This window comes from Hippopotamus amphibius, chromosome 12 (genome assembly GCF_030028045.1).
Source record: "Hippopotamus amphibius kiboko isolate mHipAmp2 chromosome 12, mHipAmp2.hap2, whole genome shotgun sequence".
Classification (NCBI taxonomy): Eukaryota; Metazoa; Chordata; class Mammalia; order Artiodactyla; family Hippopotamidae; genus Hippopotamus; species Hippopotamus amphibius.
Genome location: NC_080197.1, coordinates 558042 through 574470, shown reverse-complemented (window position 1 = coordinate 574470; position 16429 = coordinate 558042). Strand labels below are relative to the sequence as shown.

General features: G+C 65.7%; 1 protein-coding gene and 1 pseudogene across 2 annotated transcripts; one reads left to right on the top strand and one right to left on the bottom strand.

Moving 5' to 3' along the window:
* Positions 1-1214: 1214 nt before the first annotated feature.
* On the bottom strand, positions 1215-6031 carry LOC130833015 (tyrosine-protein kinase Srms-like; annotated as a pseudogene).
* Positions 6032-6226: 195 nt separating this feature from the next.
* Positions 6227-9818, top strand: FNDC11 (fibronectin type III domain containing 11). Of its 2 annotated transcripts, none has more exons than XR_009048374.1 (3): positions 6227-6381; positions 6734-6862; positions 8259-8299. XR_009048374.1 is itself a non-coding variant. In XM_057701672.1 (3 exons), the coding sequence occupies exon 3, from the start codon at positions 8775-8777 to the stop codon at positions 9774-9776; it is 1002 nt and encodes a 333-aa protein (XP_057557655.1). In that variant the 5' UTR covers positions 6227-6381; positions 6734-6862; positions 8772-8774; the 3' UTR covers positions 9777-9818. The 2 variants fall into 2 exon arrangements, 1 of the variants encoding a protein (XP_057557655.1); XM_057701672.1 differs by lacking the exon at positions 8259-8299 and adding an exon at positions 8772-9818.
* Positions 9819-16429: the final 6611 nt, after the last annotated feature.

The following is a 16429-nucleotide window of genomic DNA, read 5'->3' as shown; positions in this document are numbered from 1 at the left end:
ATCCGCCTGCTGGTGGGCTGAGCCGTCAGCTCCAGCGCCTGTTCCGGTTAGGGGGCCGAGGCCCCGGGAGGTCGCGTCCACGCCCAGCCTGTGCACACGGGGCCAGTACCCCGTGCCTGCCCGAGCCCCAGCACCGGCCGCTTCCACGAGGCCACGGGGGGCCTTCAGAAAAAACTGGGAAGCCCATGCCTGGCTCCCGACTCGGGGCAGCAGGCACGGGCAGGAGGCATCTCCGTCCAGCGTCTCCCTGAGGCCAGAGCGATCCCGGGCTCCGTCCGGCCTTCTCTGGGAGATCCTCCCTCACCAGGAACACCGGTCATCGAGCAGAGCATGCCAGCCCCTCCCCGTCTGAGCGGGTGTCTGTGTGTGTCCGCCTCGTGCGCACGAGCAGTACGTGTCAGCGCGTGTCAGGGCGTGGGGCCCGCAGCCAGAGGCTCCGCGGCTGGCAGCCGTTCTGGGCGTCAGGCACCCCCTGGTGTGTGGACGGCAAGCACCTTCACAGGGACACCGGCCGTACGTAAACACCTCACAGAGCACGACCCCAAAGGACCAGACATCCGACTTCAGTGAACACACGCCTCGGGCACTGTCCACTTGACGGGGATCTTCGAGCCGCTGCGCAGGGAGTAGGCGTCGTCCTGAGCAAGGGGAGACAAGCGGCGCACTGGGTGGAGGGGTGTCCTCTCCAAGAGCCCCCCGGCCACCCAGAGGCCCACAGCCACAGCCCACACTGACCTTGAGCAGCCGGGCCAGGCCAGCGTTGGCCACCTTGCAGGCCAGGTCGTCGCTACCACGAGCCCGGTCCCGGCAGCCGGGTCCCGGCGCACGCTGGGCCGCTCCTCCGGGCCGCGCACGCCCCCGGCCACCGGGCAGGAGGGCGGGCTCGGGGCCTGGCCTGCGGGGCCCGCGGGTGGGGCCGACCGTCGGGGGAGGCGCCCGCCCTGGTGCCTGCCCACGCGCCGCAGTGCCCTCCGCTCCACGACGGGTGACGACGGCAGCGCGGGCCAAGGCTGCAGGGGGCGCGGTGCTGCCCCCCCACCCCGGGCAGGCTGCTCTGTGGCGGCCCAGCCGGGTCCCCAGCCAGGGCCAGAGACGGGCCGGGCTGCGTCCACGCTGACCTGGTACACAGCTGGCGACCCAGAGGCTGCCGTGCCCGGACCCGGCCTGACCTCGCGCGCGACGACTGGTGTCCAGTAAAGAGGCCGGGAGCCCCGTCAAAGGCCCGTGTACGTGAGGAGGGGCAGTGTCCCCGTCCCCACCGGCCAGGAGGCGTGGCCGCCGCGACGCTGGCTGCCCATGGAGGCCTGCAGGATGCCCTGACGCAGGCGCTCGGGGACGAGGGACACGGGCGCGCCCACGGAGCCCGCTGCGTGCAGCCGGCTGAGGCGTGCGGGCCGCAGACGCTGGCGCGTCTGAATTTCCGGGGCCAGGGCGGCGAGCTTCACGTCGGCCGTGGGACAGGGCAGCGCTCCGGGACCCGCCCCTCCACCTGCGGCCCACCAGCGCTGCCCTGGGCTCCAGGGGCCCCACGCACCTGGTCTGATGACCTTGACCGCCACGGGCACGGAGCCCGGCCACAGGCCTTCGCGCACCTCCCCGAAGCAGCCTTCGCCCAGCTTCCTCCTCAGGGTGAACTCAGAGTGGGGCCGCTCCCGCTTGTCCTGCTCAGGGGCCTTCTGCAGGGGTGGGGGGCACCCAGGACCTCTGCCTGTGGCTCCCCAGGGAGACTGGGCAGCCGCTCCTGGGGCCCCAACACGTGCTCGACTCTGCCCCGGCCAGGCCGGGGGCCCAGGTGCTGGCCTCCGGGGGCCTGGCCCTAATTTCTTCCAGACCTAATGGCATTTTTTTTTAATTTACTTATTTATTTATTTTATTGGCTGTGTTGGGTCTTCTTTGCCGTGTGTGGGCTTTCTTTTTAGTTGCAGAGAGGGGAGCTACTCTTCATTGTGGTGCATGGGCTCCTCATTGCCGTGGCTTCTCTTGTTGTGGAGCACGGGCTCTAGGCGCATGGGCTTCAGGAGTTGCAGTACATGGGCTCAATAGTTGTGGCTCACGGGCTCTAGAGCGCAGGCTCAGTAGTTGTGGCGCACGGACTTAGTTGCTCCGCGGCATGTGGGATCTTCCTGGGGCAGGGATCGAACCCGTGTCCCCTGCCTTGGCAGGCAGATTCTCAATCACTGCGCCACCAGGGAAGCCCCCTAATGGCACCTTTGCAGGCAGCAGGCATCTGTCCGCAGACGCTTATTACTGCCCCTGTCCGGACTGTCACTAAGAGACCAGAGGAACCAGACGGCTGCCCAGCCCCCGGCAGGACTGCTCACCTGAGACAGTCGCAGATACCACGGCATCTCCTCCCACGGCCTCCAGGCTGGCCTGGGGCTGCTGAGGGCACCTTCCCCAGGCACCTTCCCGGACGTGCCCCTGCCCTCCTGGCTGCTCTACGGCAGAGCTGGGCTTGGTGGGAGGGCATCCTATAGGCCTCATCTTCCCCCCACCCCAGTCAACCCCGTAGAAGTATAACACCTGTGAGAGCAGACCCGACCCCAGGGCAGGGCCCCAACCAGAGCCTGGAGGCATCACTGGGGCACCTGGCACTCCCAGGCTTCATCAGGCCCCTGGCAGGACCGAGGGTCGGGCTGGGCAGCTGGACACGCGCTGGGCAGTGTCTCAGGCCTGGCAAGGGGCAGCCTGGCAGGCGGGGGGTGGGGGTGGGCCCACCTGGGGCACGTGGGGCTGCAGCAGGGGGTTCTGGATCAGCTTCCAGTGGGCCTTGTGATAGGCCAGCAGCTCCTCCAGGCTGGGGAAGCGCCGGTCCTTCTGCAGGTAGAGGCTGCCGTCGGCCGCCAGGCAGATGCAGTAGTGGTGGACGGTGGCCCGGGCCCGGACTGGGAGGGCACAGAGATGGAGACCACGTCTCAGCTACAGCCTGCCCTGACCCTCCTGCCAGCTCAACCACGTGACCCACACCGTCGGGCCCGAGGTAGGTTGGGAGCTGGCTCTGCCCGGGAAGCAACTATCCCAAGGTCAAGGGCACCCGGTACCTGACAGTGAGTAGTCCCCGTGGCTGCTCTCGCTGGGCCACACGAGGAAGGCCCCGGCGCGCTGTGGGGGGACCGGAGCAGCTGCTGGGCCTGAGTTCAGCTGATGCCACTGAAGTACCAGCTGCAAAGGGCAGGCATAGCGGTCCCCACACCGGCCCAGCCCTGAGCGACCCCTACCCCCATGGGTCAGGCCCCAGATGCCCACTCTGGGCAAGTGGCAGGGAGAAGGAACGCCAGGTGCCCGACACTGGGGACCCAGTCCGGGGTCGGCGCCCGCCCCAGCCCCCAGGGCCCAGCCTCTGGAATCGTTGGGGACTGGATACAGGTGGGGGCGCCCCCAGAGAGGAGGCCAGGTAGATAAAGCTGGGCGGGCAGGTGCCACTGGGGTGAGGGTGGGACCTGGCAGATCAGGGGCAGGGACAGGCCTACCCTGGCACAGACGCCTGTGCCCACCCCGGGGGGGGGTACCGGGAGGGGGGCTGGGGACCAACACGGCCAGCGTCGGCCGTGGGGCTGGGCTGAGGCTGGAGGCGGGGAGGGGTGGGGTGGTGGTGGCGGAGGCGCAGAGGCCTGGAGGTAAAATTAGGAGGTAAAATCAGCAGACACGCGGGGAAGCATCAAAGACCTGTGACAGGGGTCCCCCGAGACAAGACCTGGCCGGACGGCAGGCTGGGGACACGCCCATCCGGGCGGAGGAACGCCCTGTGCAGCTGCCGGGCTCCGGCCACCAAGGGCCTCCAGCGGCCAGGCCCTGCCGTCTGGGACCCTCCAGCCAGGGGAGCCTGTCACGAGGGAAGGGGCTACAGGGGACCCGGCCAGGACAGCAGGGCTTCCCACCCCCGCCCCTCCCCTGGACCCACATCAGGGCCCGGGGGTCGGGGCTGAGCCCCTGTGCACACCCCGACTTTCTCTACGTTCTCGGGGGTCTGTCCCGGGGTGTGGGGCAGTGGGCCAGATACAGCTGGGAGCCCTAACAGCGGGTGAGCAAAGAGGCCTCGCTGTGGGGGTTGAGGGTCTCCCTGCCCACTGGCCGGAGGAGAGGCCGCTGGGTGTCCGGGCCCGAAGCCGCCGTGCGTGCGGCAGCCCTTTCATCTCCAGCCCAGACAGACGGTCATCCGCTCTCCCTCCCAGCAGCGCCTCCCCTCCCCCAGGACCATGCCAGCTGGCTCCAGGAGCTGCTCTCGGGGTCTGTCCTCCACCTGGAGGAACCCTAGACCCCCTCCGCATCAGAATGGCTGGGCGTGGGGTGGGGACCTGGAGTCCCCTCCGAAGGCACCTTCCTGTGATTCAGGCGTTCCCAGAGGCAAATCCCCCAGGATGCGGGCGTGAAGCTGAGACCTGCTGCTGGTCTGGGCCCCGCTGCAGGGCCAGGTCTGGGCAGCTGAGCCCAGCTCTGCTGGCCCCGTTCACCCAGCAGCTTCTCGCCTGCTCTCAGCCGGCCCATCTCCTCTGTGGTGCTGGGGCTGGGAAGAGGCGTCTTTGCCCTGAGGGTTCTCCAGCTGGATCCCCCACCCCCCACCCCCCCAGAAGTCAGGGATTACGATGAACAGTCAGTCAGCAGAACGACAGGTGAGGGCCACACCAGGGTTTGGATCAAGCGCTTGAGGCCCACGCACCGTGTCCATGGCCACGTGATGGGGCCCTGCTCGGCGCCGGCACCCAGCTGTCCCACAAGGCTACCCTGTGCTGCAGACCCTGAGCCTGGGCCGAGAGGGCTCCTCCTCTGGAGAAGTGCCCAACCTCTGCTTCCCCCGTGACCCCAGCTGGCACGCACACAGCCGGGCGTCTGTGCCGGCCACGCCCGCCTGTGCACCGCCCCGGCCCTAGGGGCCTTGGGCGCTCAGCGGACCGGGTGGGCTGTATCCACCTGTATCCGCCCCCCAGACGAGCCTCTCCGGGAGCAACCCCAAAGGCCCCAGAGCAGGAGGGAGGGGCCCTGCTGAAGGCGGACAGGTGAGGGGGGCAGGTGAAGACATCCGTCCGACCCAGCTCATCGCCTCCTCCGCCCCCGGGTCTCCACCTCAGCCCATCACAGCACGATGGCCTCTCTGCTCACCCCTGTCCTCACCGTCTCCCTCGGAACCGCATCCCAGTTCCCAGCCCCCTGCCCTCCAAGCAATGAGCACGGAGCAAAGATTGCTCGATGCCAGGGCTGAGTCCCTGTGTGCGAGCAGGGGGGCCTGGCTAGCGCGGCCCGCGCCTACGGCCCGTGGCCGCCTCACGCCGCCACCGGCCACTCCTGCCAGAGCCACTGCCACCTTCCCTCCGGGTGGAATCAGGTGCCCAGGCGCACCATGCCTGCACCACACCGTGCGCTTCCTCAGGGCGGTGTGGCGGGGCCTGGAGGAGTGACGCTGGACCGCCGTCCCCAGACTCGATCCTGGCTTCTTCCCGACTCCCCGGAGCCGGTGGTACTTCCGGTTGGTCCCAGAGCGTCCCAGGGCGGCCTTGGCCAGGCCGGTGATGGGCACCACCCGGGTGCTGGGCCGGTCAGAGAGCCTCCGTGCGAGGATGCAGCCGCCCTCCTCCCTGAGGGCGTGGAGCCTCTCCCCGCAGCTGACGCTCAGCTCCTCCGCGCTCCGCGCCGCGACGGCAGACAGCACCCTGCAGAGCTGCGCGGGGGCCGGGGGGCCGCAGGGCTCCGCGGTGGGGGCTCCACTGCCGCGGGTTCCGGCTCCGCGTCGGCGCGCGTGTCCGAGTCCGGGAACCGCGGCGCGCCCGCCGACCAGATCTTGTCCCAGAAAGAGGACAGGAAGGTGGGCCGCTTCCTGAGGAAGGGCTCCATGCCCCGCGGCGCGCCAGGCCCTGCAGGGGACCGAGGGGGCGCAGCGGCGGGGCTCGGGGACCCCGACCGGGAGTCACTGGAGGGGCGGCGAGACGGCCAGCCCTGGGGTTGGGATGAGACGGGGTGAGGGATGACAGTCGCTGCGGAGGCCCCGCCCGCTCCCTGAGGAGCTCAGACCAGCGCAAGGATGGCCCTCCAGCCCCGGCCACACGACGGCCGCTGCTCTTCTCCGTCTCTGCTGTGCCTCGCGGGCCGCTCTGGTCCCCAAGCGCTCTGAGCAGCGGGCGGCCGGGGCGAGAGCGGCCGCAGGACGGTCGTCGGGGCGGGGCCTGGGAGAGGGTTTCCCAAAACCGGCGGCGGGGCGGGGCCGTGGGGCGGGGTCTCGGTGGGTGGGGCCGTGGTGCATGGGGTCTCGTGGGCTGCAGAAGGCGACGCGGAGAGGTCCCTGTGGGGAAGGAGGCCTCTGCGTCTTGACTGCCAAAGTCACCCTCGTGGTGTGATCCTGTAGGACAGCTCCGCTAGGCGTTTGTTCCCCTTGGGGGAAAGGGGCAAAAGGTACTTGGGATCTCGGTGTTATTTCTTATAACTGCAGTCGAATCTACAATTATCTCAAAATTGAAAGTTTAATTTTAAAAAATTAGCTGAAAAAAGAGAACTAGGAGAAAGAAGGCGGGGGGAGGGGGAAGAAAAACAGATGGGGCCAGAGATGGCAGAGGTCCCCGACATGCCTGACCCAGAGGAGGAGGGGAGCCTGCTCTGCGCCCACCCCCTCTCTGTGGGTGGGCCGCAGGGCTGGGGGCGTCTTCCTCTCAGTGCTTTTCATTCCCTCCCCACTTCTCCAGGTTCCAGCCTCCCCCTAACCTTCAGACAGCACCCCTTTCCGAATAACCCAACTCTTGTCTTTCAGACCCCTGAAGATCAGCATAACAGCCACCACTTACAGGATGAGCGCGCAGGGAACCCACCCTCTGCCTCCCAGGCCTGGACCCGAGGACAGGCGGATGGGCGCTTAGCCCGGCAAAGCCTCCTCCTAAGAGTGAGGTCACCCGGACGGGTGGGGGTGCCGTGGGGGGAGGTCTGCCAAGGGACAGGCTGGGAGGGGAGCTCAGGGACAGACTCCCTGTGCTGACCCGCAGGGAGGGGGAGGCAAGGGGCGTCCCTTGGCTTGAGGAGGCTTCGGGTCGGGGCTGGGGCGTGACGCCCCGGTTCCCAGGGAAGGGAGCGAAGCCTCTGGAAGGTCTTTCCGAGCAGAGACCTGGGCGCGGGCCCGGGGCTTGAAGACGCGACGGCTCTTTCAGTCGCGGTCTTGGGGCGCGGGAGCGAGCCCCGCGCGGTCTTCCCGCGGAACCTGGGGTCCGGGCGGCCCGACCCCCACGCCCTGGGCTCCACCCACCCCGCCCCCACTCCCGGGGGGCGGGGCGTCACAAAGGCCCGCGGTCCCCATGGCACCCCGCGGGACGCCGGGGCGCGAGGCTGGGCGCCCCCGGCCCGCTCTGCACGCAGTCGGCCGCGCTGCTCCGCCCGCTCCCGCTCCCGGAGGCAGGGCAAGTGGGCGCGCGGGGAGGCGGGCTGGGGGCGGGGGACGAGCGGGGGGCGGAGCTAGGGGCGGGGCGGGGCGCGGCGGGCAAGCGGCCTTGCGGCCGGGGGAGTGTAGCCGGGTTCCGGAGGCTGAGGAGGGTGCAGCCAGCAGCCCCTCTGCGCTTTTCCAACTGAGAGACGTTGGGCTTTTGGAAACCCCTCTGACCTGCAGCCTGATCTGGGGCTAGAGTTCCCTCCAGAGGCAGCTTCAAGCTGCCCCCTCCCCAGCCTCCGGCCAGCGCAGGACTTAGCCCAGGAGTCCTGGGTCTTGGTCTCTGCTGCACCTCAGACCAGATACTGCCTCTGTAGGGTCCAGGGCTGGGCTCTGCCGCCTCTGTCCCAGGAAGGTCAAGGTCTGGCATTTGGGGAGACCGACTTGGGTCCCGACCTCACTCAGCCTCTAAGCTCCTGTGTGTAATTCATCCAACCCCTGAGCTGCTGGGACAACCTCAGATCTCCCAGAGAAGCCACTGGGTCTGTCTCACTGCCCTTGGGGGTGCCTGGGGCCTGGGACAGGAGCCAAGGATGCGGGCCCCTTCTCCAAGGAGCCCCGGCCTTGTGGTCAGGGCCTGCCAGCCTGGGAGCACAGGCATGCCCAGCTGGGGGGTGCACTGGCCCCTCCCACAGACACTGAGAGCTCGGAACCTGGGTGGGGGAGGGGTGCAGGAGACTCAGGCTCTGGGGTCCATGGCTGGGCTCAAAGCCTGGATTGAGAGCAAGCTACGAAGTGTTCTAGCCTCAGGCACCCCATCTGTGAGGGAGGGTGACCATTCAGGGGCTTTTCTCATGGACTCAATGAGCTCACGGAGGTCCTGAGGCCCCAGTAACCAGGAACTGGCATGATTACTCTTCAGAGCTGAGGCTGGCAGCCACCCTGCCTCGCGGGGGCGTGGAGGGTCTGCAGGACAGTGGTGTCCCCAGCTGGGGTCTGGTGCTGCTCGGACAGGATCACGCTGAATCCCGTCAGCAGCTCCAGGCGAGCAGCATGACCCCATCCCAGACGCGGCCGCACAGCTGGGCAGTGGCCGGGCTTTCTGCACGGGCCATCGTGGCCCAGAGTCCCCGTCTCAGCCCTGTCCTGTGTCATCACGAGTGACCATCAGTAGAGTGTCGGCCCTGCAGTGTCCGCTTTTATCCAGATCTGCAGTCTGCCCACCCGGCCCTGCAAGCAGCCTCTTTCCAGAGAGACGAGCACCCCCCCACCGACTCCTCCCCACTCCCCCCAGGAGGCCAGCGGGCCCAGCATAAGGGCCAGTGGGCCTAAAGTCACCCCCACACTAACACTGCCCCAAGTGAGCCCCCGGGTGGGCAGCAGAGGCCAGTCTGACCGTTCCCCTCACGCCCCGCCCTCCGTCCCCTGCTCCCAGACCATGAACTTCCAGGTGACAGGCCTGGGCCTGGACAAAATGAAGATGGACAGTCCCCAGTCCTTCCTGGACCAGGAGGAGGCCGACGAGGCTGAGGATGGGCAGCTGCTGGAGCCCGAGGCTTGGTGGACCTACTCGGAGCGCCGCAACGCTCTGCGCGAGTTCCTGACCTCAGACCTGAGCCCCCACCTGCTCAAGCGCCACCACGCCCGCGTGGAGCTCCTCAAGAAGTGCTCCTACTACATCGAGATCCTCCCCAAGCACCTGGCCCTGGGTGACCAGAATCCGCTGGTGCATCCCACGACCATGTTCCAGCTCATCGACCCCTGGAAGTTCCAGCGCATGAAGAAGCTGGGCGCCGCCCAGACCAAGATCCAGCTCCTGCTGCTCAGGGACCTGCTGGAGCAGCTGGACCACGGCCGCTCCGAGCTGGACGCCCTGCTCGAGTCGCCGGACCCGCGGCCTTTCCTGGCGGGCTGGGGGCTTGTGGAGCAGCGGCTGGCGGACCTGGCAGCCGTCATGGACAGCTTCCTGGCCATGATGGTGCCGGGGCGCCTGCACATCAAGCACCGCCTGGTGTCTGACATCGGCGCCACCAAGATCCCCCACATCCGGCTCATGCTGAGCACCAAGATGCCCGTCATGTTCGACCGCAAGGAGTCGGTGGCCCACCAGGACTGGGTCAGCCTGCGCTGGTTTGTCACCATCCAGCCGGCCCTGCCAGAGCAGTTTGAGCTGCGTTACCAGCTGCTGGACCCACGGACACAGCAGGAGTGCATGCAGAGCGGCATCATCCCCGTGGCCGCCTGCACCTTCAGCATCCGCAACCTGCTGCCCAACCGCTTCTACAAGTTCACTGTCAAGAGGGTGGAGAGCTACACGCTGGTGTACGAGCCCTGGCGGGATAGCCTCACCCTACAGACCAGGCCAGGGCCCCCCGGAGGGCCTGCCCCCGGTAGGTTGGGCAAGCTCGGCCCGCCCCTGACCACAGCTTCTGAGAGATGATTTTCTAGTATTTATCCACTAATAAAGAGGCGTATAAACACACACACACAATTAAAGAACAAACCTACTTACATTTTCAAGGCGGCGGCCACGTGAGTGTTTTTCCTGACTCAGCCCAGCCCACCCATGAGTCCCAGGCCCCCCAGCTCCTGCTTCCTTTTCTCAGGCGAGTCGCAGGCTGGCCTTTCCAGGGCACTGACCCCTGCAGCAACAAGCCCCAGCCCTGGCCCGTGGCTGCCACCGCCAGCGACAAGGGCTGCTCCAAGGCCCTGTCACCTCAGCCCCAGCCCCTCTCACATCCCTATACCCACCCCCCCCCCCAATCACAGTAACCGGCCGTGTGACCTGGGCACAGGCTCTGGCCATCTTTCCTGCCTCTTACGCTGGGATTCCCCAAGGGAGGGCAATACACCCGAGTCCCGTCCCGACCCCCCTGGGGGCAGTCACGGCCCCAGTACCATCGCCCCCAGCTTCACTGAAGCCAGAGGGCCTGAGGCCAAGAGGACATTTTATTCGATTTTTTAAATAAAAATAAAAGAATTGTATTCTCCCCGAAAGAAGCTGAAGTTCATCAGCACCCCCATCCCGGGGTCCTAGCAAGGCAGTCTAGCAGGGTACCCCCCAGATCCAGGCCAGGGCGGCCCTCCCTGCAGCCCATCGTGTCCAGCCCCACGTGGGCAACCTAGAGAGTCTGTCCTTGCCCGCCGGTGTGGGCGCGTGACCCCCAGCTCGGCCAGCAGCTGACTCGCTCCCCCGTGCACACGTCCACTTGTCCACGTCCTGAAGGGGATGGGGACGTCGGTGTCTACCTGCTCCAGCAGCTTGGCCCTGTTCAGGTCCAGAAGGGACAGCACGGTGTACCCTGGGATACAGCCAAGGAGGACCGTCCGCGGGGAAAGGCCCAGAGCACCCTCAGTACACTGCTAACCAGCTTTCCGTCCACCACCACGCACACCATGGTGGTCACGAGAACAGCAGGCCCCTGAGAAGAGAAGGTGTGGCCAGGGCAAGGGGGTCAGGAACAGAGCCCCTCCCCCACTGAGAAGCAGTCTGGGGAGAGAGGGAGGGGACTCCACGGGGTCAGGCCCAGCACCACCCACCCAGCTATGGAGTGCCCTCTGCAGGACTGCGGTGGTTTCAGCCTGGGGCTCCCCTCCCAGCCTCTCCAGCAGCCCAGTGCACTGCATGCCTGCCGGGGGGCCAGCCGGACTGTCACGCAGTCTCTGGCATCGTGTGGCTGTTGGGGGGCTCCCCCCATGGTCTGTAGATGGAGTCCTCCCAAGGTGCCCAGGGGTCCCGGTGCGGCCCTGGAGGCCGGGGCACAGGTCCGCGTCCGCCCTGCCCCCCGCCCCGCCCCATCGTGCCCGCGGCATTGTGCCTCGCCGGCCTGTCTCTCATCTGGACTTGTTCGCTGCCTTGCACACACGGCCGGCCGCGGGCTTCAAATCGCGCAGGAGCCTTGAAAGCTTGGCGGTCCCTGCAACGAGGCCCCGCCCCGCCCGGCGCCGCCCCCGCCCGCGGCCCCGCCCTCCGGCCCCGCCCCCGCCCGCTCCGCGCGCAGCTGCCAGGCCGCGGTCCAGCCCCGCTTCCTGCGCCGCGCCCTCGGGGCTTCAACGGCTCTTCCTCCCGGAAGCCACCCCTGACTCCAGGTTGATGGGGGCCTGGCTTCCTGCCGCGGGACGCCTGCTCCTCCTCTGTTCAGGCGCCTTTTCACGAGACACTGGAACTTCCCACGCCTTGGTGGCTGCTCTAGCAGAGAGGTGCCCTTCGCAGCAGGGCTCACCGGGCTCCGGCGCCGCTGCACAGAGAAGGCGCGGCCCTGGGGACTCCTCTTCCGCAGGCTCTCTCTCCCTCTCGCGACCTTCCCGCCTGCCCTGACACCGCGCTGGCGCCTGGAGAGCCAGGGCCTGCCGCGCCTTCTGCGGAGCGGCACGTGGGCCCGGAGGGGGGTGCGTTGCCAAGGGTCCAGGGACCCCCAGTTTGCCCCTCAGTCAGATCTCAAAAAACACAAGTGAGAAGGGCATTCAGAATGGTCTTTATAATAAAAGTAATATTCAACCATATAAGAAAGTGTCCAAGAAAAATGACAAAGCTTGGAATGTAGATTTGTAGAAAGCACCAGAATTGGACACACACACACACAGCTCCCCACCCGCTGGAGGGTCTGCAGCAAGGCCACCCCCCACCCCTGCCACGGGGAAGTGGAACTGCACTGACAGCTCCTTCCAGGGTCAGAGCTGCCTCGGGAAGGGCTGGGGACGAGGGCAGAGGTTTCCACAGAAGGCAGGACACTAGGGCACCCTGAGGGGCAGGTGAAGGTCCTCGACCCCGTAAACCAGTGCACACCAGGGCAGGTTGTCCCAAAGGCCCTGACCTGGGAGCAGGCCTGAGGGAGTACGGGGGCTGCAGAGCTCAGGGTGGAGGCCATGACAGCCACCTGGGGCACCTCCATCACAGCCCCGCACCCCCGCAGGGGTCTTGTCAGCTGGTTCCCCTGCCTGGGCGCCAGCCCCTGAAGGACACAGGGCTGTGGGTCTGAGTTAGATGGGGCAGTGGTGGCAGAGAAAAAGCCCTCTCTTCCAGGGAGGCCTCCTTGCCTTGAGTGTGGGCTGAGGACCCCGTTCCAGTAAAAGACACTGGATTTTGGTTTATTTTTTTAAAAGAAAATTAAGCGAGCCCCACAGATGGCACCCAGGTGGTCAGGGACAGCCAAAGGCCAAAGAGCAGCCCTGACAGGACTCCCTTCCTGACCTCAGACCTTCCCAGGGACACCAGGTTCATGCCGCTCCAGGACCCTTCCCACCCCCGAGATGCTCCCTATCGCCGAATGTCCCAGCACTATAGCTCAGCAGGGAGGGTGGGATCGCGGACCCTACCTCCTTTCTCCCAAGTTTGCGCACCAGGTGCAGCCTGGCCTGCTCCTCGCCCAGCAGAAGCTAAGACAGGTACCTGTGCGTGGCTGCGCCAGCCTCCATGACCCCTGCTCAGTCGGGTGTGGGGGGCTGGGAGGTGGCCGGCAGTGACCACGGAAGGCACGTGGGATCCCACTGAGAGGGCCCGCCCAAGGCAGCGGCAGAAGGCTCTCCTTTGCCGTCCTGGCCGCTTGAGGGTGGTGGGCAGGTGGGGTCTCCAGGAAGACACGACAGACCTTCCGGACCTGCAGAAGGCAGGCTCGGGAGCCCGCGCGCCACAGTGAGAGAAGAGAAAACCTGCACCCTGCGACGAAGAGCCCGCGTGCCGCAACGAAGACCTGACTCAGCCAAAAAAAAAGGAAATGGAGCGTCAGCCCTGCGTCAGAGACCTGCTCCAACGTGAAAACTCGACTCCACCTCCAGGAGGGCACAGAGGCACAACCCCCGGCCGGGTGGATCTCCATAAACAGGGGTGGCTGGAGCCTGCTCCGGACCCGGGTCCACAGAGCGCTAGGCTCCCCTGGGTGATTCTGCCCCCGGGTGACTCACACCTCTGAGCGTGGAAGTGCCGTTACGCCCCCCCACCGCCCCACTCCATCCCCCACCCCAGGGCCGCCCTCAGACCACAGCGGTCTCCCTGCAACCCCACCACTGGTCCACAGTGGGAGAGCCCCTGTGTCTCTGAGCAGAATTCCAACTTGGCCTGCCTGGGGTCCCCAGAGGATAGAGAGAAGGTGACCTGGGCAGTTTGTTAAAGGGGCTGAGGGTTTGTGGGAAGAGAAACCCGGAAAAACAGAGCCCTTTCCCCAATGACACCAGCCAGCCTGGGTGGGAGGGGCCCTGCCCTCTTTACCTGGGGAGGCTCTGAGGTTATATCCACCCCCTTAAAACGCACCAAAGATGTTTGGCCTGTGCTGGGCACCGCCCACCGTTCCTCTCTGTGACCTCGACCAGCCTCACGTCCTAGACTGCAGAGCTGCCTGGGCACGGGAAGGGCCAGCTGTGTAACCGGCAGATACGGGGGCGTGTGTGTCCTCTTGGCCCTGCCGGGCCACTGGCTCTGTGGGGAGACACTGAGTGAGATGCACCCCCAGCTCCACCGCAGAGACCCCCAGCCTGCGCAGCCAGCTAACCACTCCCACCGTGCCGTAATGGGTGATGAGATGAAGCGCTGATCACTGTTTGGGGGTTTTTTTTAAAGAATATTTTATTTTATTTTTTATTTTTATTTTTTGCTGTGTGCGGGCTTTCTCTAGTTGCGGCAAGGAGGGGCTACTCTTCCCTGTGGTGCACGGGCTTCTCATTGCAGGGGCTTCTCATTGCATTGGCTTCTCTTGTTGCGGAGCACGGGTTCTAGGCACGCAGGCTTCAGTAGTTGCAACGGCAATGTGCAGGCTCAGTAATTTTTATGTATTTATTTATTGGCTGTGTTGGGTCTTCATTGCTGTGCGTGGGCTTTCTTTAGTTGCAGAGAGCAGGGGGCTACTCTTCGTTGTGGTGCGCAGGCTCCTCATTGCCTTGGCTTCTCCTGTTGTGGAGCACGGGCTCTAGGCGCGTGGGTTTCAGTAGTTGCGGCACATGGGCTCAATAGTTGTGGCTCAAGGGCTCTAAAGCACAGGCTCAATAGTTGTGGCGCACAGGCCTAGTTGCTCTGAGGCATGTGGGATCTTCCTGGAGCAGAGATCGAACCCGTGTTCCCCGCACTGGCAGGCAGATTCTCAACCACTGTGCCACCTAGGAAGCCCCATAATAAATTTTAAAGTATTTTATTTAAGAGATGTCAAACCAATTCACCATCCAAGAGGGAGATTGTAAGTCATCTCTCTCAGAAACCGATGGGTCAAGCTGAACAAAAAACAAACACAAATAACAAAATGTCCAACAGCACAGCTAAGAACTTGATCCAATAAATGCGAAATCCACTCAGCCAAGAGAAAATACACGTTTTGTTTTCAAGCACACGTGGCTGTTTACAAGAATTGATGTGGTGTGGGCACCAGTGGTAGACACATGTCACTGTGTTCGGGCAGTGGTGCCCCCTGAGACGGAGGACCTCGGACAGGGCTGCGTGGGGGCTGGAGGGACATTTGGGAGATGGAGACCACGTGGGAGAGGGCGGAGTCCCTCTTGAGGACATTTGGCCTCTGGTCCCCCAACCCCATCTGGTGAGCTCTGCTGCATACGTGTGGCCCCTCCCACCCTGCCCACAAGGAGTGCTCAGCCACCCTGGGGGAGGAATTTGCTTGAGGCGGACAGCACTCCCGTGTCCCAGCCCCTGGGAGGGGAGGGTCATTCTGTCCACCCGCTGGCTGTGCTCAGAGGCTCTACCTGCACCTGTGGCCCTCTTCACTGTGCTCTCAGTGATCCAAGAACCGGCTTTTGAGAGTGTTCTGCAAATCACTGGAGGAGAAAAGTTGACCTGAAGTGTCCCCACCAGGAGGCTGCCCCGTCTTCAAGCCCCCCACCCTTTCTGGACCCTGCTCTCCCCCCTTGCTACCGTCCGGCCCAAGGCCACAGGAACCAGCGCACACAGACCGAGGCTGCGTGACACGCCGGGTCCACTACCAGTTTGGAAATTTAGAGAAGGAAGCAGCAAGTGTGGTGAGTCAGGGTCCTCACTCCCCTGGTCCAGGCTCTGGGTGCAGGGGTCCCTGCTGGAAGTCCACCCTCCTGAGTTTTGGGGGGCTTCTGTGCACGCCTTCTCTTGTAATAACCAGGCGTTCACAGGCACGCCGCTGCATTCCCTGGCCCCCGCCCATGCAGGCTCACCGGGGCCCACCGTCCCTGGGGCATCCGTGGGCCCCCCCGATCTGATGGCCCAGGACACGGTTCTGGGGCACCACCATCCACCCTGCTGCTCAGGCCCGCCTCCTGAGACCTCACGTCCAAACCTCAGCCACTCCATCCCTCTGAGGCCACGGCGACATCACTGCTCCAGGCTTGGGCCGGCTCCCTCCCTCCTACTGCCCGCTCTCCACACTGCCCAGGGCCCCTCGCTGTGCTCTGCCCCAAAGAGGCTGTGCCCCGTGTATGGCCCCTGACACCTTCCATTCCCCACGCGCCCCCTTGGGTGGTTCTCAGGCCACGGGAGTCAGGCTCAGAGGAGTCAGTGCCAGGCGTGCCCAAGCGGGGGTCCGGGCAGGCTCCGGAACCCACTGCCCCACAGCTGAGGATGCAGGAGTAGCCAGCGGGAGTGGGAGGTGGGGGGCAGCCACCCACCTGGGCTGCAGAGCCTCCCCACGTGCCTCGGCCACCTCGGTCACGGACACGAGCAAGGAGGGCCCTGCAGTGTGGCGGGGCTTCCCTCCTGAGGAGTAGGGAGGGGCGATGCTGGTCGCGTGACTCCTAGAAAGGGCTGCGTGGAGGGCAAGAGACGGAAGAGAGAGGGACCCACAGCCTCTGCGGGCCCAGCCCGGCGCTCAGCTCAGTGGTCAGCAACTGCAGCTTCCGATCAGGACCAATCAGAGAAGGCCAGTGTGCCCCCCGACCGGTCATGAAGGACGCCCCTCCCAGCCCCCTGCAGCGAGCAGCACCAGCTTCCCTCCCTGCAGGGGCCTCCCCGGCATCGGCACTGCCCCGAGGCGAGCCCCCTGCCCGTTCTCTGTTGGGGCTTGAGGGTGATGTTCCTGGGGCAGAGAACGGGGGCTGGGGACAGGCAGGAAGACCCCAGCCCCGGGCGTCGGCAGGAGCTCCCAACCGGGGCAGGCAGCCCCCCCGCCCCATACCCCACCCCGCCGGACG

Coding starts and splice junctions, on each gene's coding strand:
- FNDC11 (XM_057701672.1), top strand. CDS start 8,775: ATGAACTTCCAGGTGACAGGCCTGGGCCTGGACAAAATGAAGATGGAC.